This window comes from Anolis carolinensis, unplaced genomic scaffold, assembly GCF_035594765.1.
Source record: "Anolis carolinensis isolate JA03-04 unplaced genomic scaffold, rAnoCar3.1.pri scaffold_7, whole genome shotgun sequence".
NCBI classification, from domain to species: Eukaryota; Metazoa; Chordata; class Lepidosauria; order Squamata; family Dactyloidae; genus Anolis; species Anolis carolinensis.
In genome coordinates this window covers 24,737,654-24,758,942 of record NW_026943818.1, presented here as the reverse complement: position 1 = coordinate 24,758,942, position 21,289 = coordinate 24,737,654, and the positions used below count along the sequence as shown (strand labels likewise).

General features: G+C 36.9%; 1 protein-coding gene across 3 annotated transcripts in view; it reads right to left on the bottom strand.

Annotated features, from left to right (window-relative positions):
* The window catches only part of LOC100562186 (hepatocyte nuclear factor 1-beta), a 68,698-nt gene extending 48,185 nt beyond the window's left edge, over window positions 1-20,513 (bottom strand). Inside the window, exons 1-2 of one of the 3 annotated variants that reach the window (XM_062960116.1) lie at window positions 20,077-20,513; window positions 2,244-2,443 (exon numbers count right to left, since the gene is read on the bottom strand). In XM_062960116.1, the coding sequence (XP_062816186.1) occupies window positions 2,244-2,443; window positions 20,077-20,453 (577 nt within the window). In that variant the 5' untranslated portion in view covers window positions 20,454-20,513. Of the gene's footprint in view, window positions 1-2,243; window positions 2,444-13,980; window positions 14,124-20,076 lie in introns of those variants that run through there. The other 2 variants (XM_062960115.1, XM_062960117.1) reach the window with 2 other exon arrangements.
* Window positions 20,514-21,289: the final 776 nt, after the last annotated feature.

Here is a 21,289-nt window from a genome sequence, read left to right as displayed (position 1 = left end):
TTAAGCACCAAAACATCATGTTATACAACAAATTAGACAGAAAAAGTAGTTCAATGCGCGGAGATGCTATCTAGTAATTACTGTATTTACGAATTTAGCACCAAAACATCACATGTATTGAAAACATTGACTACAAAAACATTGACTACTAAAAGGCCGACTGCATTGGATAATCCAGAACATTGTATAAGTGAATGTTGGATAAGTGAGACTCTACTGTAATATGAAATATTTACTGTGGTATAATAATACAGAACAATATAATCTCTAAAACCAGGACATTAAATAAAAAGCAACATTCTGAAAGCAGGGAAATTGGGAATTCCAGAAAGGAAACAATCAGGGCCAGCTAACACTTCCCAACAAAGGATTCCCCCAGGAAGGAAGCAAACAGGCTTTGAAGCTGCAAGGCCATTAAATGCTAATCAAGGTGGCTAATTGCAGCATTCATACCTGCCACACTGAGACTATTAATTGCTATTCAAACTGGCCAACCAAGGATTCCGCAAGGTAGAAAGCAGCCAAGCTTGCAAGCAGCAAGGCTATTCAGTACTGTTCAACCTGGCCAACCAAGATTTCCCCTAGATAGAAAACCCCCAAGCTCAGAAGCCACGAGGCTACTCTGTCCCATACAACCAGACCTAGAAAGGATGCCCTATGTAGAAAGCGGCCAGGCTTTGTAGCTGCAAGACTATTCAGTGCAGTTCAAGCTGGCCAAACAAGGATTCCCCTACTAAGGAAGTAGCCAAGAGCCAGGCTCTTGGATTGAGGGTACTACTCCAGCTACTCCAGAAAACAGCCAGGCTTTGAGGCTGAAAGGCTATTCACTGCTATTCCACCTGGCCAACAAATGATTCCCATAAGCCACAGCAACGCGTGGCCGGGCAAAGCTAGGATAGATAGATAGATAGATAGATAGATAGATAGATAGATAGATAGATAGATAGATAGATAGATAGATAGATAGATATAGATATGATCCACAAATGCTCCTAGATGGATCCTTTGTGGATTCAGCATACATAGTCCAACTAGTTCACACACACACACACACATATATATAGCAGCCTAGTCCAAAAAGATCTGGGAAAGTTGCACTTTGCCCAGCCATGCTTCACAGTATAATCCAAAGGTCAGGGGGTTGCTTTGGTTTTGGCACTAAGTCACTTTCAGAGATTGAAATGTATTTTAATGAAATATAATCGCTTGATATAACTGTGATGCCTGGTGTATTGTGTTCCAGAACTTTGTCAGTCTGGATTCGGAAGTCCCACAGTATCTTTGCGTGCTCATTTTCCAATACTTTTGCAGGTTTGTGATCCCACCAGTTCTTTGCTGCTGGGAGGTGGTACTTGAGGCATAAGTTCCATTGAATCATTTGGGCCACGTAGTTGTGCCTCTGTTTGTAGTCTGTCTGTGCGATTTTCTTACAGCAGCTGAGGATATGATCCATGGTTTCGTCGGTTTCCTTGCACAGTCTGCATTTTGGGTCATCAGCTGATTTTTCGATCTTGGCCTTAATTGTCTTTGTCCTGATGTCTTGCTCCTGGGCTGCAAGGATCAGGCCTTCTGTCTCCTTCTTCAGGGTCCCATTCGTGAGCCACAGCCAGGTCTTCTCCTTATCAGCTTTTCCTTCAATTTTGTCAAGGAACTTTCCATGCAGTGTTTTGTTGTGGCAGCTGTCAGCTCTAGTTTGTAGTGCGGCTTTCTTGTACTGGTTTTTTGTCTGCTGTGCTTTGAGGAGTTTCTGATTTTTGACTTCAATCAAAGCAGGTTCTTCACTTTGCTTTACATATTCTGCCAGGGCATGTTCTTCTTCTTTGACTGCTTGTCCTCTGCCTCCTGATCTTCTAGGCAGATATAGCCAGTCAACATCATCATCATCATCATCATTATTATTTGAAACACATGTGCACATTTGTCTAGGCTGAACTCCATACTGATGTCAGTGCTGAAGATTTTGACTGTGTTGGTTAGTGATTGGATTTCTGTTTCTGATTTTCCGTAAAGCTTTAGATCATCCATGTACAGCAAGTGGGAAATTTTTTGGTGAATTCTTGCTGTTTGGTAGCCCAGGTTTGTTTTCTGTAGAACTATTATTATAATATTTATTTTATATTTATTTCTCCTCATGGGGCTAATGGTTTGGGACATGATCTTTTGTGGTTTTGACATGCGAACAATGTAAAACTCTCGCTAGCAACGGTGATCAACACAACAACAACAACAACAACAGTACTTACGCCGAAGGATCTCCCTCTGCTTCCGGACGTACCAGGTGTAGAGGGCGGCCCGCTTCTGGGTTTTCATGGGGGTTCCCTTGTTGAGGTGCTGGGAGAGATGGGACTGGTTCAACCCCGTGACGTCCACCACCTCCCTTTGAGGGATGTTGTGCTGTTGCATGTAGCCCTTGATCATTTTGGCCGCCCGCCATGGGTCCTCGCTAAAAGGAAGAGGGAAACACAACCATTAGGAGTGTGTTTTACGTCTCTAATGTTGAAAAGGAACAGGGTTAGGAAACTGAAGTGCACATTGCCTCCATCCACACCTTAGCCATGGCTCAATGCTATGAGATTCTTATCATTCGGTGAAATGTTTATCCTTTTCTATTGCTGTCACAACAAAGCCCTGGGTTCCCTAGGGTGGAGTCAAAAGTGGCGTTGAACTATGTGGATGGTCTCACAAACTTGGTTACCAACGTTTTTTGACCAGGGACCACTCTCACCATTAGTCCCAAAAGGGTTACGAATCAGTATTTGACTTTAGATTCGGTTTGGTTATTTGAGATGCTGATTCAGAAAATTGCATTGGATAGACCACATCAGCTCTAGTTTCTTATGCAGAACATATGCCATCCAGTAGTCACCCGCAGAAACCATATTTAGAGCTGATGTGGTCTATCCAATACAATATTGAATCAGCACCCCAAATGCCATCCAGTAGTTGCCATCAGCTTGCCCACAGAAAACCATATTTCATAATCCAGAGCTGATGTGGTCTGTCCAATACAAATGCCATCAAGTAGTCTCCATCTGCTTGCCCACAGAAAACCGTATTTCATAATCTAGAGCTGATGTGGTCTATCCAATACAAATGCCATCCAGTAGTCGTAATCCGCTTGCCCGCAGAAAACCATATTTCATAACCCAGAGCTGATGTGGTCTATCCAATACAAATGCCATCCAGTAGTCGCAATCCGCTTGCCCACAGAAAACCATATTTCATAATCCAGAGCTGATGTGGTCTATCCAATACAAATGCCATCAAGTAGTCTCCATCTGCTTGCCCACAGAAACCCGTATTTCATAATCTAGAGCTGATGTGGTCTATCCAATACAAATGCCATCCAGTAGTCGCAATCCGCTCGCCCACAGAAAACCATTATTTCATAATCTAGAGCTGATGTGGTCTATCCAATACAATTGCCATCCAGTAGTCGCAATCCGCTTGCCCACACAAACCATATTTCATAACCTAGAGCTGATGTGGTCTATCCAATACAAATGCCATCAAATAGTCTCCATCTGCTCGCCCACAGAAAACCATATTTCATAATCTAGAGCTGATGTGGTCTATCCAATACAATATCTGAATCCGCATCCCAAATAACCCCAGGAACAGGCCTAAAAATGAAAACACCAAGAAAAAATATTTTTTGGTTTGGCTGTATTATTATCCGTAGTAGCAACAGTGAGACCGCGGACCATATTTTAGTTCTTGCGGACCACAGGTTTGGAACCACGAGGAGAAAATGAGGGATAGAAGCCGGTTTGGTGATCAAACCGAACGCCTGTGGCCTCCCAGTGTTGCCATGGATCAAAGTCAGGTGTCGGCTGAGTCACGCAAGCGCACAGCCGGCGCATGGGGAAGGTCACGGAAACCGGCCCCACAGGCCACTCCCGGGTGGAAACTGCCCAAACGCAGAGGGTTTCGGAGCGCTTTCGTCACCATCGTCGCAAAACAAGGGCGAGTAAATACGACTCGACAACATTGTCAACAGAAATATGCCAAGAATTCCTTTCTCCGGCTTTGTTGGGACCTTTGTGTACACCAAAGCGACAACTCCAAGAAGTGTATATGACTCCGGAAGTCTCTCTAGCCGTGGCCTAGAGGTGCATCTACACCAGGGCTCCCCAAACTTTTTAAGCAGGGGGCCGGTCCACAATCCTTCAGACTGTTGAGGGGCCGGGTTATCATTTGAAAAAGAAATACGAACAAATCCCTATGCACACTGCACATGTCTTATTTGTAGTGCAAAACAACAACAATGAAAGAACAATAAAATATTTTAAAATGAAAACAATTTTAACCAACATAAACCTATCAGGCCAATGAGATAGTCAAGTTAATTAGGATTGTTGTTGTTGTTGTGTGCCTTCAAGTCAAGTGGGCAAGCCTAAGTCTAAAATTATTTATTTATTCATTTACTACATTTATTTACTACATTTATATCCCACCTTTCTCACCCCGAAGGGAACTCAGAGCAGCTGTATGTACATACAATATATTATATTATTAGCATAGCACAATATTAGAATTATATATTACTATACTGAACTATACCACTATACTATAATATTATATGTAATACTAGCTGTGCCCGGCCATGCGTTGCTGTGGCAAAGTGGTGGTGGTATTGGTTAAAAATTGTTGTGTAATTTTTATTTGACGTTATTTGCAATTTTTTATAAATTTTATTGTAAGTTATATTTTTATTTATTATATTTTATTTTCTTGTATTATTTTTAGTTATTTTCTGTTATTATAGTATTTTATTGCATTAATTTTTAGTGTTTTTTATTATTTTTTATTGGGTTGCTAGGAGACCAAGTTGGAGGAGCTTAGCCTTCTAACTGGCAGCAATTGGATAAAAGCAATTATTCCTCTCTCTCTAATTAGGACTTTATTTTTCTTTTCTTTTTGTTGTATCAACCTAGAGGCGTGGATGATGGGTTTTGTTGTCAAATTTCGAGGTTGGGGGGCCTGTAGTTTTGTTGTTTTGTCCGCTGCCCTGATGCCATCACTCTTTTATATATATAATTAGCATAGCACAATATTAGAATTATATATTACTATATTGAACTATACCACTATACTGTAATATTATATGTAATATATAACATGTAATTAATATTATTACAGTAAAGTTTCACTTATCCAAGCTAAACGGGCCGGCAGAAACTTGGATAAGCAAATATCTTGGATAATAAGGAGGAATTAAGGAAAAGCCTATTAAACCTCAAATTAGGTTATGATTTTACAAAGTAAGCACCAAAACATCATGTTATACAACAAATTTGACAGAAAAAGTAGTTCAATGCACGGAGATGCTACCGGTATGTAGTAATGACTGTATTTACGAATTTAGCACCAAAACATCACAATGTATTGAAAACATTGACTACAAAAACATTGACTACTAAAAGGCCGACTGCGTTGGATAATCCAGAACATTGTGGATAACTGAATGTTGGATAAGTGAGACTCTAATGCAAATAATGTAATATGAAATATTTACTGTGGTATAATAATACAGAACAATATAATCTCTAAAACCAGGACATTAAATAAAGAGCAACATTCTGAAAGCAGGGAAATTGGGAATTCCAGGAAGGAAACAATCAGGGCCAGCTAACAAGGAGAGATTAAGAAAAAAGCCTATTAAACATAACATTATAATTTTACAAATTAAGCATCAAAACATCATGTTTTACAAGAAATTTGACAAAAAGCAGCTCAATACGCAGTAATGTTATGTTGTAATTACTGTATTTATGAATTTAGCACCAAAATATCATGATATATTGAAAACATTGACTACAAAAATGGCTTGGATTATCCAGAAGCTTGGATAAGTGAGGCTTGGATAAGTGAGACTCTACTATATATGGTATTAATATTAGTATTACATCGTATAACATGACAATATTATCAATGTCGTATGTATATATAATATATTATATTATTAAAACTGATATAAAAATATTATATTATAAATGAGGGCATGGGCCAGGTAAATGACCTTGGAGGGCCACATCCGGCCCCCGGGCCTTAGTTTGGGGACCCCTGATCTACACTGTTGAATGGATGCAGTTTCATACCACTTGGACTCAATGCTATGGGATGCTGGGAGTTGTAGTTTGGTGAGGCAACAACACTCTTACAAGGTCTCCAAGGTGTCCAACTCCATTCATTCAGGCCTAATAAAACACTACGACGGGCAAAAGTCTCCTTTCCGAAGCACCGGGCGGTTTTACTATCTCTCCCTATAAAATCTGGTTATACAAGGAAGCGGCTCAAAGTCCAAGAAAACAGGTGGGATAACGCCGACGCCACTCATTCTCTCTCTCTGAAAATAATCCATGAGTTTCAACTCAGGAATGGATTGCTTTGCTTCATGCACAACATGGTTCAAAACGTTGTTTATAAAACAGGATAGAAGGGGAGTATTATAGAATAATATGAATAGACTTGCAGCTTCAAAGCCTGGCTGCTCCCTCCTTTGTTAGGGGGCGTTAGGACAGTAAATAAAGGATAGTAAAATAGGACAGCAAATAGTAGAGTCTCACTTATCCAAGCTAAACAGGCCGGCATAAGCGTTGGATAAGCGAATATCTTAGATAATAAGGAGGGATTGAGGAAAAGCTTATTCAACATCAAATTAGGTTATGATTTTACAAATGAAGCACCAAAACATCATGTTTTACAACAAATTTGACAGAAAAAGTAGTTCAATATGCAGTAATGTTATGTAGTAATTAATGTATTTACGAATTTAGCACCAAAATATCACAATATATTGAAAACATTGACTACAAAAATGCGTTGGATAATCAGAACGTTGGATAAGCGAGTGTTGGATAAGTGAGACTCTACTGTAGTTCAATACGCAGTAATGTTATATTGCAATTATACTGTACAGTAGAGTCTCACTTATCCAAGCTTCACTTATACAGTAGAGTCTCACTTATCCAAGCTTCACTTATACAGTAGAGTCTCACTTATCCAACATAAACAGGCCGGCAGAATGTTGGATAAGCGAATATGTTGGATAATAAGGAGTGATTAAGGAGAAGCCTATTAAACATCAAATTAGGTTATGATTTTATAAATTAAGTGCCAAAACATCATGTTATACAACAAATTTGACAGAAAAAGTAATTCAATATGCAGTAATGCTATGTAGTAATTACTGTATTTACAAATGTAGCACCAAAACATCACAATGTTTTGAAAACATTGACTACAAAAATGTGTTGGATAATCCAGAACGTTGGATAAGTGAGACTCTACTGTACAAGGTTCTGTATTATCCAAGGCACAGTCTGCCTTTTAGTCGTCATTGTTTTTGTAGTAAATGTTGCCATGTGTTGGTGCTAAATTCGTAAATGCAGTAGAGTCTCACTTATCCAAGGTCCTGGATTATCCAACGCATTTTTGTAGTCAATGTTTTCAATATATCATGATATTTTGGTGCTAAATTCGTAAATACAGTAATTACTACATAGCATTACTGCATATTGAATTACTTTTTCTGTCAAATTTGTTGTTTTGGCACTTAATTTATAAAATCATAACCTAATTTGATGTTTAATAGGCTTTTCCTTAATCCCTCCTTATTATCCAACATATTCGCTTATCCAACATTCTGCCGGCCCGTTTAGCTTGGATAAGTGAGACTCTACTGCATTATTATTATTATTATTATTATTATTATTATTAATTTTGTATTCTTTTTAATTTATATGAAAAACCCAAAACAAATCTGAGACACAGAACAAAAAGGTGCTTGCTATATGTAATTACAAACAAGTGTGCAAAATATAACATAATAGGAATACAGTAGAGTCTCACTTATCCAACACTTGCTTATCCAACGTTCTAGATTATCCAACGCATTTTTGTAGTCAATGTTTTCAATATATCGTGATATTTTGGTGCTAAATTCGTAAATACAGTAATTACTACATAGCATTACTGCATATTGAACTACTTTTTCTGTCAATTTTGTTGTATAACATGATGTTTTGGTGCTTAATTTGTAAAATCATCACCTAATTTAATGTTTAATAGGCTTTTCTTTAATATTTCCTTATTATCCAACATATTCGCTTATCCAACGTTCTGCCGGCCCGTTTATGTTGGATAAGTGAGACTCTACTGTACAGTAATTACTACCTAACATTACTGTGTATTGAACTGCTTTTTCTGTCAATTTCTTGTAAAACATGATGTTTTGGTGCTTAATTTGTAAAATCATAATGTAATTTCATGTTTAATAGGCTTTTCCTTAATCCCTCCTTATTATCCAAGATTTTAGCTTATCCAATGTTCTGCCGGCCTGTTTATCTTGGATAAGTGAGACTCGACTTATATTGAAAACATTGACTACAAAAATGCCTTGGATAATCCAGAATGTTGGATAAGCGAGTGTTGGATAAGTGAGACTCTACTGTACAAACAAGTGTGCAAAATATAACATAATAGGAATAACTGTATTATACATGAATATTCTTTCTTGTGAATGGAAGGAAATTAATTTCTCGTCCATGATGTTTTTACACACGTTGATACACACACACCATACAGCCCGGAAAACTCACAGCAATCCAATAAGAAGGATATTTCATATTTATTTCCCGGCTTTGCAATAGGGCTGTCTCCTGCTCTGGAGGTTTCTAAAGCAGAGCCTGGATGGCCATCAGTCGGGAGGGTTTAGATTGTGTTCTTAGGGTCTAGTTTTGTCCTTGGAACAAACAGACAGGTGGGTGACGTGGATGGGGGTTTCGAACTCGGTCCCCGGCCCCTTCCCAAGGACAAAGGCCTCGTCTCACAGCAAACAGGGCCATGGTCTCTCTCTGCCAAGCCGCTCGCTCAGCGGCTTGCTTGCTTTGTTTGCACAGGAGGAGAACTTTGCCCCAGAAGCACAAACTTTGCACAACAGGGCCTCTGCTGCTCTTCTCCTCCATCTGTGCAGACCCACACCCACACACAACCCCATTGTGGAAATATTGGACAACAATTCCCATCTGAATCCCAGTCCTAGCAATACTTCCACATTGTCCAAATGCTGGGTGGGTTTTTGTTTTGAGTCCTTGTTTATTTTTCAAGGACGGATCCCAACTTACGCTTTTCTTCGTCCTCCACCTACAAGAACATGCCGTTCAGTTCAGGTCATTATAAATCCCACACCTTTTGTTTGTTTGTTTGTTTCCCAAGGACCAAAGGAACTCCTTTTTCTGATCTGTCCCCAAACAGGAGGGAGAAAGGCAAGCAAACAAAGCAAAGTCCAAGACAAAGACAGATCCAAAACTAAGCAGAGACAAAAATCGTTCAGTTTGGGTGGTTAGTTTGGATGCTTACAATAAGGTGGCAATGGCTATCTATATATATAAATGAGTGATGGCATCACGGCGACCCACAAAACAACAAAACTACAGGCCCCCCAACCTCGAAATTTGACAACACAACCCATCATCCATGCCTCCAGGTTGATACAACAAAAAGAAAAGAAAAATAAAGTCCTAATTAGAGGGAGAGCAATAATTGTAACTACCACCAATTCCTCAATACTTTATTTCCCATACCACCATACTTCACCACAGCAATGCGTGGCCGGGCACAGCTAGTTATTAGTATAATAATATATGTATTATATCTATATATATAAAAGAGTGATGGCATCAGGGCAGCGGACAAAACAACAAAACTACAGGACCCCCAACCTTGAAATTTGACAACACAACCCATCATTCACGGCTCTAGGTTGATACAACAAAAAGAAAAGAAAAATAAAGTCCTAATTACAGGGAGAGGAATAATAGTTTTTATCCAATTGCTGCCAGTTAGAAGGCAAAGCTCCGCCCACTTGGTCTCCTAGCAACCTCCTCAGCCCAGGGGACAGGCACAGTTAGGCCTCACTTAGGCCTCTTCCACAGATTAACAGATTTTAACTGGATTATATGGCAGTGTAGACTCAAGGCCCTTCCACACAGCTATATAACCCATTTAGAATCTTATATTATCTGCTTTGCACTGGATTATCATGATTCCACACTGCCATATAATCCACTTCAGTGTGCATACTAAACATAAAGACAACCATACAACAGACATTCAATACCACCACTACCTCAACAATTTCTCATCAACACCACCAGACAACGCCACAGCAACGCGTGGCCGGGAATAGCTAGTTATATTATATTATATTTATTATGAATAAAATATATATTTATTTAATAATATATTTATTATTATATTTATTTACTATATATTATATCTATTACATTATATATATTATATTATATATACAGCAGAGTCTCACTTATCCAACGTTTTGGATTATCCAACGCATTTTTGTAGTCAATGTTTCAATGCATTGTGATATTTTGGTGCTAAATTCGTAAATACAGTAATTACTACATAGCATTAATATGTAATGAACTACGTTTTCTGTCAAATTTGTTGTATGTTTTGGTGCTTAATTTGTAAAATCATAACTTAATTTGATGTTTAATAGGCTTTTTCTTAATCTCTCCTTATTATCCAACATATCCGCTTATCCAGCATTCTGCCGCTGTTTATGTTGGATAAGTGAGACTCTACTGTATATGTGTGTGTGTGTGTGTGTTTATTATATGTATTTATTACTATTATATCTATTCCAGACAAGAAACAATCAGGGCCAGCTAAACACTTCCCAACAAAGGATTCCCCCAGGTAGGAAGCAGCCAGGCTTTGAAGCTGCAAGGACATTCAGTGCTAATCGTTGGATAAGCAAATATGTTGGACAATAAGGAGGGATTAAGAAAAAAGCCAATTAAACATAAAATTACATTATGATTTTACAATTTAAGCACCCGAACATCATGTTATACAACAAACTGGCAGAAAAAGCAGTTCGATACATAGTAATGTTGTTGTAATTACTGTATTTATGAATTTAGCACCAAAATATCGCAATGTATTGAAAACATTGACTACAAAAATGCGTTGGATAATCCAAAATGTTGAATAAGTGAGACTCTACTGTATATATAATATAATATATATAATGTAATAGATATAATATATAGTAAATAAATATAATAATAAATATATTATTATATTTATAATAATAAATTACAAATAAATGTATAATTATATTTATAGTTCTGTTATGTTGTAATAACTGTATTAACGAATTTAACACCAAAATATCACAATGTTTACTACAAAAAGATTGACTACTAAAAGGCAGACTGTGTTGGATAATACAGAATGTTGGATAAGTGAAGGTTTGATAAGCGAGACTACTGTATATACATACATACCTACATATACACATATACATATGCATATATGCATATACATACATACATATATATACATACATATATACATACACACACACACACACACACACACATATATATATATATATATATATACACACACACACATATATATACCCCACTTGCCTAGTTTCCAACAGACTTCACAACCTCTGAGGATGCCTGCTATAGATGTGGGCAAAACGTCAGGAGAGAATGCTTCTGGAACATGGCCAGACAGCCTGGAAAACTCACAGCAGCCCTATTATTATTCTTAATAATAATAACAATAATACATTTATTATTATATCTATTATTAAATGTCTGTATTATTAAATGTATTATTATATTTAGTATTGTATTATTAATATTATATCTATTATTAAATGTATTATTATATTTAGTATTGTATTATTAATATTATATTTAATATAATATCAATCAGAACCCGTATGTGAAGAGAAAAAGTGGGGATTTAAATAAAATAATAATAATATAGGTAAAGATGGGTAAAGACTCTCAGGGTCACACTCTCTCGGCCTCAGAGGAAGGCCATGGCCAAGCAAAAGCCAAATAGTTAACTTAAACTGAAACTTCCAGCACGTGGAAGGCTGGCTGTTATTAATTTAATTCGATAAATCATCTACAGAAAGATACACAACGGCTTGTGTACGTATTACACACCTCTCATAACTTCAAGACTTATCATCATCATCATAATCAGATATTCAACACAGGAAGCACACATATTATTATTATTATTTATTTGCCCCTCCTTATGGTTTCAAGACATTGTTATTATTATTAATTTCTCGCCTCTCATTATAGCTCTGACTTTCGACACAGGGTGCAGGTACCTTATTATTATTTAGACATTATTATTATTATTATCATTATTATTATTATTATTAATTGCTCACGTCTCCTTATAAGTATGATTTTCAACACGGAGTGCAGGCACATTGTTATTATTATTATGTATTACCTCACTTTATGGTTGTTATTATTATTATTATTATTATTATTATTACAAGGCTTTCAACACAGGGTGCATGCACAGAATAATAATAATATACTATATTATAATATAATAGCAATATGTCTCTCTCTTTGGGGTTACAAAATTATGATTATTATTATTATTACAAGACATTGAATACAGGGTACATGCACCTAATACTAATACTAATAACACTACTAATAATAATATATTACCCACCTCTCTTTATGGTTACAAAATAGTAACAATAATAATAACAACAACAACAACAACAAAATAATAATCATCATCATCATCATCATCATCATCATCATCTATTACCTACCTCTATGGTTACAAAACAGTAATAATAATAATTGTTACATAACAATACTACTATATTACCCACTTCTCTTTATGGTTACAAAATAGTAACAATAATAATAATAACAACAGCAACAACATAATAATAATAATAATAATAATAATAATAATAATCTATTACTCACCTCTCTTTATGGTTACAAAATAGTAACAATAATAACATAATAATACTAGTAATATATTACCACCTCTCTTTATGGTTACAAAATAATAATAATAATAATAATAATAATTACATAATACTACTACTAATAATAATAATCTATTACCCACCTCTCTTTATGGTTACAAAATAATAATAATAATTACATACTACTACTACTACTACTAATAATAATCTATTACCCACCTCTCTTTATGGTTACAAAATAATAATAATAATAATAATAATAATAATAATAATAATTACATAATACTACTACTAATAATAATAATCTATTACCCACCTCTCTTTATGGCTACAAAATAGTAACAATTGTAACATAATAATAATACTAGTAATATATTACCACCTCTCTTTATGGTTACAAAATAATAATAATAATAATAATAATAATAATAATAATAATAATTACATAATACTACTACTAATAATCTATTACCCACCTCTCTTTATGGTTACAAAAATAATAATAATAATAATTACATAATACTACTACTAATAATAATCTATTACCCACCTCTCTTTATGGTTACAATAATAATAATAATAATAATAATAACATACTAATACTAATAATAATAATCTATTACCCACCTCTCTTTATGGTTACAAAATAATAATAATAATAATAATAATAACATACTACTACTAATAATAATCTATTACCCACCTCTCTTTATGGTTACAAAATAATAATAATAATAATAATAATAATAATAATAATAATTACATAATACTAATAATAATAATCTATTACCCACCTCTCTTTATGGTTACAAAATAATAATAATAATAATAATAATAATAATAATAATAATAATTACATAATACTACTTATGGTTACAAAATAATAATAATAACAATAACATAATACTACTAATAATAATAATCTATTACCCACCTCTCTTTATGGTTACAAAATAACAATAATAATAATAATTACATAATAGTACTAATAATAATATATTACCACCTCTCTTTATGGTTACAAAATAGTAATAATAATAATGATTACAGGATTTTCAATACAGGGTAGAATTAACGCAGTTTGAGGCCACTGTAATGCTATGGAGTCCTTAATGCCCTCCCCAAACTAAATCCCATTCTTCTAAAGTCGGGTTTGAGGAGACAATCCGCACCGGCTTTGTCTGGGATCGAACCCGCGCTCGAGCTGCCCAAGAACCGAAGCCAAAAAGGCGGCATGGATGGGCTTGCAATCAGTGGATTCCGCGGCTTCCCAAATTGTTCCAGTTCCCATTGCCTTGAATGGGGAGAAAGTGTCCCCCTCTTGGGCGTTTGAGTCCCAATCTAATCGGCCCCGGCGTTACCTTGGGAGAGCCAGCCGCTCCGCCTTTGCCGCTCCTGCCCCGACGGCTGGCTTTATAAATGCGCCTTAAATCGAGTTAATAAATAGCAGGGTTTATTTAGTTGATATTTTGCTAAAGAAGGGGGTGAAAAAATATATAGGCTCCCGACGACGAGGAAGGGATAATTAGTAACTAAGTTGTCAAAGCCGTTGGGCCGGATCTCGGCTTTTCGGGGAGAATCCCTCGCCTTCCCTCCCGAATTGACATTCAAGCTTCTCAAATCAAATTCACGCCTTCCCCTACAAAGTATTATTATTATTATTATTATTATTATTATTATTATTATTATTATTATTATTATTATTATTCCAACAGTCTTGTAATTATTGTTCTTATTCTTCCAACAGTCTTGTAATAATAATAATTCCATTCAAGCTTCTCAAATCAAACTCACGCCTTCCCCTACAAAGTCTTGTTGTTGTTGTTATTATTATTATTATTATTATTATTATTATTATTATTATTATTATTCCAACAGTCTTGTAATAATAATAATAATTCCATTCAACTTCTCAAATAAAACTCACGCCTTCTACAAAGTCTTTTAATAATAATAATTATAATTATAATCATAATTATTATTATTCCATTCAAGTTTCTCAAATCAAACTCACGCCTTCCCCTACAAAGTCTTGTAATAATACTTATTATTATTCCAAAAGTCTTGTAATAATAATAATAATAATTCTTCAATTCAACTTCTCAAATCAAACTCACGCCTTCCCCTATAAAGTCTTGTTATTGTTATTCTTATTCTTATTATTCCGACAGTCTTGTAATTATTATTATTATTCCAATTATTATTATTCCAACCGTCTTGTAATTATTATTATTCTTATTATTATTATTCGAACAGTCTTGTAATAATAATAATAATAATAATAATAATTCCATTCAAGCTTCTCAAATCAAACTCACGCCTTCCACTACCTACAAAGTCTTATTATTATTATTATTATTATTATTATTATTATTATTATTATTCCAACAGTCTTGTAATTATTATTATTATTCCAACAGTCTTGTAATTATTATTATTATTATTATTATTATTATTATTATTATTATTATTCCAACAGTCTTGGAATAACAATAATAATTCCATTCAAGCTTGTCAAATCAAACTCACGCCTTCCCCTACAAAGTCTTGTTGTTGTTGTTGTTATTATTATTATTATTATTATTATTATTATTATTATTATTATTATTATTCCAACAGTCTTGTAATAATAATAATAATAATAATAATTCTTCAATTCAAACTTCTCAAATCAAACTCACACCTTCCCCTACAAAGCCTTGTTGTTATTATTATTATTATTATTATTATTCCAACAGTCTTGTAATAATAATAATAATAATAATAATAATAATAATAATTCCATTCAACTTCTCAAATAAAACTCACGCCTTCTACAAAGTCTTTTAATTATTATTATTATTATTATTATTATTATTATTATTCCATTCAAGTGTCTCAAATCAAACCCACACCTTCCCCTACAAAGTCTTGTAATAATAATAATAATAATAATAATAATAATAATAATAATTTTGTAACGATAAAGAGAGGTGGGTAATATATTATTAGTAGTATTAGTATTAGGGTTCCTTTGATCACTGTAGTATTATTGTTGTTATATATATATATATATATATATATATATACATTACACACACACACATACACACACACACACACACACACATATATATATATGATAATAATAACAATATACTATTCCTCTCTCTTCAAGGCAGGTAATAATAATAATAATAATAATAATAATAATAATAATAATAATAATAATAATAATAATAATAATAATATCTTACTCCTCTCTCTTCAAGGCAGAGTCCAGCATAGTTCAAATACACAGATTATGATGATGATGATAACAACAACAACAACAACATCTTATTCCTCTCTTTTCAAGGCAAGTAATAGTAATAGTAGTAGTAGTAGTAGTAATAATAATAATAATAATAATAATAATAATAATAATATCTTACTCCTCTCTCTTCAAGGCAGAGTCCAGCATAATTCAAATACATAGATTACGATGACGATGATAATAATAATAATAACAATATCTCATTCCTCTCTCAAGGCAGGCAATAGTAATACTAATAATTATAATACTACCATTACTACTACTACTACTAATAATAATAATAGTAATGATAATATATTACTCCTCTCTCTTCAAGGCAGAGTCCAGCATAATTCAAATACATAGATTATGATGACGGTAATAATAATAACAACAACAATATCTCTCTCTTCAAGGCAGGCAATAGTAATAATAATAATAATAATAATAATAATAATAATAATAATAATAATAATAATAATAATAGCATCTGGAGGATTTTTTTTGTCTGAAGCATAGTGTTCGGATGGCATTTCTAGGGAGTTTCAAGCACCAAATGGGAGCAAAATTCATGGCCGCAAAACACAACACAATGATTTTGCCCTCCAAATAAACACACAATTTCCTTCCTTTCTTTCTCTCTCACACCAGCCTTGTTGGATTATATATGTTATATATACATTAGAGTCAATACATTCCAGGGAAGAGGTTGAAATCCCATCGAAATCTATGGTTTACTCCTGAGTAGGAGGAACCAACACATGGGAAGGCAGCCCGGAAAACTCGCAGCAACCCAGTGATCCCGGCCATTTTCGCTTTGGTTGATTTTCCCTTCGGTTTGGATCCTGTTTTGTTCCTTTTTTTGCCCTTACTTTTGAACAGACAGGGAAAATAACAAATATAATATAATATAATATAATATAATATAATATAATATAATATAATATAATATAATATAATATAATATAATATAATATAATATAATATAATATAATATAATATAATATATATATATATATTTTCAAAAAGTTTCTGGAAACTTTTGGGGAGGGATTCCTTTTTGACGGAATATTCGACCTCTCCAAGGACAACATTAACCCGGTTTTAATATATATATATATTTCTAAAATAACCCAAGAACCAAATTCTGGATCCCGACTTATTTCAGAAGCTAAGCAGGGCCAGCCCTGGTTGGGAACTGGATGGGAGACCGCCATTCAAAATACAGTAGAGTCTCACTTATCCAGCATTCACTTATCCAACGTTCTGGATTATCCAACACATTTTTGTAGTCAATGTTTTCAATATATCGTGATATTTTTGTGCTAAATTTGTAAATACAGTAATTACTACATAGCATTACTGCATATTGAACTACTTTTTCTGTCAAATTTGTTTTCTTAACATGATGTTTTGGTGCTTCATTTGTAAAATCATAATCTTACTTGATGTTTAATAGGCTTTTCCTTAATCCCTCCTTATTATCCAACATATTCGCTTATCCAACATTCTGCCAGCCCCGTTTATGTTGGATAAGTGAGACTCTACTGTAGCAGACCTCAGAAGTATCCCCCTGGTTTAGAATATTATTATTATTATTATTATTGTAGTGTAGAACCAAATAAAGTCAATATTGTCCGTATAGATTCATATCATACAGTATAGCCTCCTATAATACAGTGTAGACCCATACAATGCAGTGTAGACTCATATGTGGTTAGTGTCCACTCATACATTGTCAATGCAGACTCATACAATGCAGTGTAGATTCATGTGTGGTTAGTGTCGACCCATATATTGTCAAAATAATGTACTGTAGACTCATATAAGGTCAGTGTAGGACTATATAATGCAGTGTAGACCGGATACGGTCAGTGTAGAAGCCTACAATGTAATTTAAATTCATATAGGGTCAGTGTAGACCCATAAAATCAAATATAAATAGGTATATAGCCAGTGTAGAGGCTGGATGGCCATCTGTCGGGGTGCTTTGAATGAGATTTCCTGCTTCTTAGCAGGGGGTTGGACTAGATGGCCCATGAGGTCTCTTCCAACTCTACTATTCTATGATTCTATATAGTGCAATGTAGGCGCATATAGGGTCAGTATAGATCCATAGAATACAGTATAGATTATTATTATTATTATTATTATTATTATTATTATGTCATGCAGACTCATATAGGGTTAATGTAGGCTCATGCAGTGCAGACTGATACAGGGGTCAATGTGTAGACTCATATAGGATCCGCGTACACCCATAGAATGAAATGTAAATAGGTATACAGCCAGTGTAGATGCATATAGTGTAATGTAGGCTCATATAGGGTCAGTGCAGACCCATAGAATACAGTCTAGACCATTATTATTATTATCATCATCTTTATGCAGTGCAGACTCATATAGGATCCGTGTAGACCTATATAATGAAATGTAGATAGGTATATAGCCAGTGTAGGTGCATATAGTGCAATGAAGACCCATACGGGGTCAATGTGGACCTAAATAACACAGTATATGGCCAATGTAGGTGCATATAGTGCAATGAAGACCCATAGAGGGTCAACGTACACTTATAGAATGCAATATACAGGGTCAGCGTAGACCCATAGAATGCAGTGCAGGCTCATATGTGCTCAGTATAGAGCCATATAATGCAGTGTAGACTCATATGTGCTCTGTGTAGGGTCATAAAGTGTCAGCGTAGGGTCATATAATGCAGTGTAGACTCATATGTGCTCAGTGTGCAGAACCATAGAATGCAATGTAGTCTCATATAGGGTCAGCGTAGACCTATAGAATGCAGTGTAGACTCACATAGGATCAGTGTAGACGCATCTAGTGTAATGTAGACCCATATAAGGTCAGTGTAGAGTCCTCAAATGCAGTCTGGAGCCTGGTCTGGGGAGTGTAGAGCTCTAGGATGCAGCATGGACTCATATAAGGTCGGTCTAGAGTCAAAGAATGCAGTCTAGAACCCGGTATGGTCAGTGTAGAGCCCTAGGATGCAATGCGGACTCATATAGTCGGTCTAGAGTCCTATGATGCAGCCTAGAGTCCGGTCTGGTCAGTGTAGAGCCACAGAATACAGTGTGGACTCATATAGGGTCAGTGTAGATGCATCTAGTGTTATGTAGACCCATATAAGGTCACTGTAGTGTCCTACAACGCAGTCTAGAGTCCAGTATGGTCAGTGTAGAGCCATAGATTGCAGTATAGACTCACATAGGGTCAGTGTAGAGTCCTATAATGCAGTCTAGAGCCCGGTCTGCTCAGTGTAAAGCCCTAGAATGCAATGTGGACTCATATAAAGTCAGTCTAGAGTTCTATAATGCAGTGTAGACTCATGCAAAGTCAGTACGAAGTCCTATAATGCAGTGTAGAGTCCGAAATGGTCAGTGTGGAGCCCTAGTATGCAGTGTGGACTCATATAAAGTCAGTACGAAGTCCTATAATACAGTGCAGACTCAGATGTGCTCAGCGTGGAGCCCTAGAATGCAGTGTGGACTCATATAAAGTTAGTATAATGTAGTCTAGAGTTTGGTCTAGTCGGTGCGGAGCCCTAGGATGCAGTGTGGACTCATATAAAGTCAGTATAATGTAGTCTAGAGTTTGGTCTAGTCGGTGCGGAGCCCTAGGATGCAGTGTGGACTCATATAAAGTCAGTATAATGTAGTCTAGAGTTTGGTCTAGTCGGTGCGGAGCCCTAGAATGCAGTGTGGACTCATATAAAGTCAGTATAATGTAGTCTAGAGTTTGGTCTAGTCGGTGCGGAGCCCTAGGATGCAGTGTGGACTCATATAAAGTCAGTATAATGTAGTCTAGAGTTTGGTCTAGTCGGTGCGGAGCCCTAGGATGCAGTGTGTAATGCAGTGTAGAGTCCGAAATGGTCAGTGTGGAGCCCTAGGATGCAGTGTGGACTCATATAACGTCAGCCTAGAGTCCTAGAATGCAGTGTGGACTCCTGCAAAGTCAATACGGAGTCCTTCCTCACCTGACCATCCTCTCGACCTCTGCGCGCTGCTCGGCGGCCTCCTGGGTGTTGAGGGCCTGCAGCTCGCGCAGGATGGGCGGCGTGTCGAAGTCCTCGTCGCCGTCCTCCTCGGAGGCGCCCTCGTCCCCGGACAGCTTGCCCTTCCCTGTCCCGCCTCCGTTGCTGAGGGGCCGGGCCCCGGGGGGCGAGGCGGGCGCCAGGGCCTCCAGCTTGACCCCTCCGCCGCCGCCGCTGCCGAGGTGCGGGGCCGGGGCGCCGGGGGCGCTGGGCCCGGGCATGAGCTCCTCGACGGCGCGGACCAGGGCCTGGCGGGAGAGGCCCGAGGCCAGCAGCGCCTTGAGCAGCTCCTCCTGCAGGGCGCTCAGCCGGGACACCATGGCCGGGCTCGCTCGACGGGACTCTGCGCCCGGGAGGGAAAGGCCCGCCGACACCTGCCGCCCCGCCGTCGGGAGGACGCTCGCTCTCTCGCTCGCTCTCCCCACGCCCCGCCCCGGCCCGGGACCACATAGGCGGCATGCAAATGAGGGGGCGGGGCCTCCCCTCCCTCCCCCCCCCCCAGGGACTCCTGTCGCCGCCCTTTGGACCAGGAAGAGGCGCCCAGGTGAGAGCCCAGGCCAGGCCGGGAAGGGGCGCTTTCTGTGAGAGAGGGAGGGAGGGGGGTAGGCAGATAGGTGGGTAGGTAAATAGGTAGGTAGGTGGGTGGGTAAGTAGATAGGTGGGTAGGTAGGCAGGTGGGTAGGTGGGTAGTGAGGTAGGTAGGTAGGCGGGTGGATAGGTAGATAGGTAGGTAAGTAAGTAGATAGGTGGGTAGGTAAATAGGTATGTAGGTGGGTAGGTAGCTAGGCGGGTGGATATGTAGATAGGTAGGTAAGTACGTAGATAGGTGGGTAGGTAAATAGGTATGTAGGTGGGTAGGTAGGTAGGTTGGTGGATATGTAGATAGGTAGGTAAGTACGTAGATAGGTGGGTAGGTAAATAGATAGGTGCGTGGGTAGGTAGGCAGGTGGGTAGGTAGATAGGTGGGTATGTAGATAGATAGGTAGGTGGGTGAGTAAGTAGATAGGGAGGGAGGGAGGTAAGTAGGTAGGTGGGTGGGTAGGTAGGTGGGTAGGTAGGTGGGAAGGTAGGTAGGTAGGGAGGTAAGTAGGTAGGTGGGTGGGTAGGTAGGTGGGTAGGTTGATAGGAAGGTAGGTGGGTAGGTAGATAGGTAGGC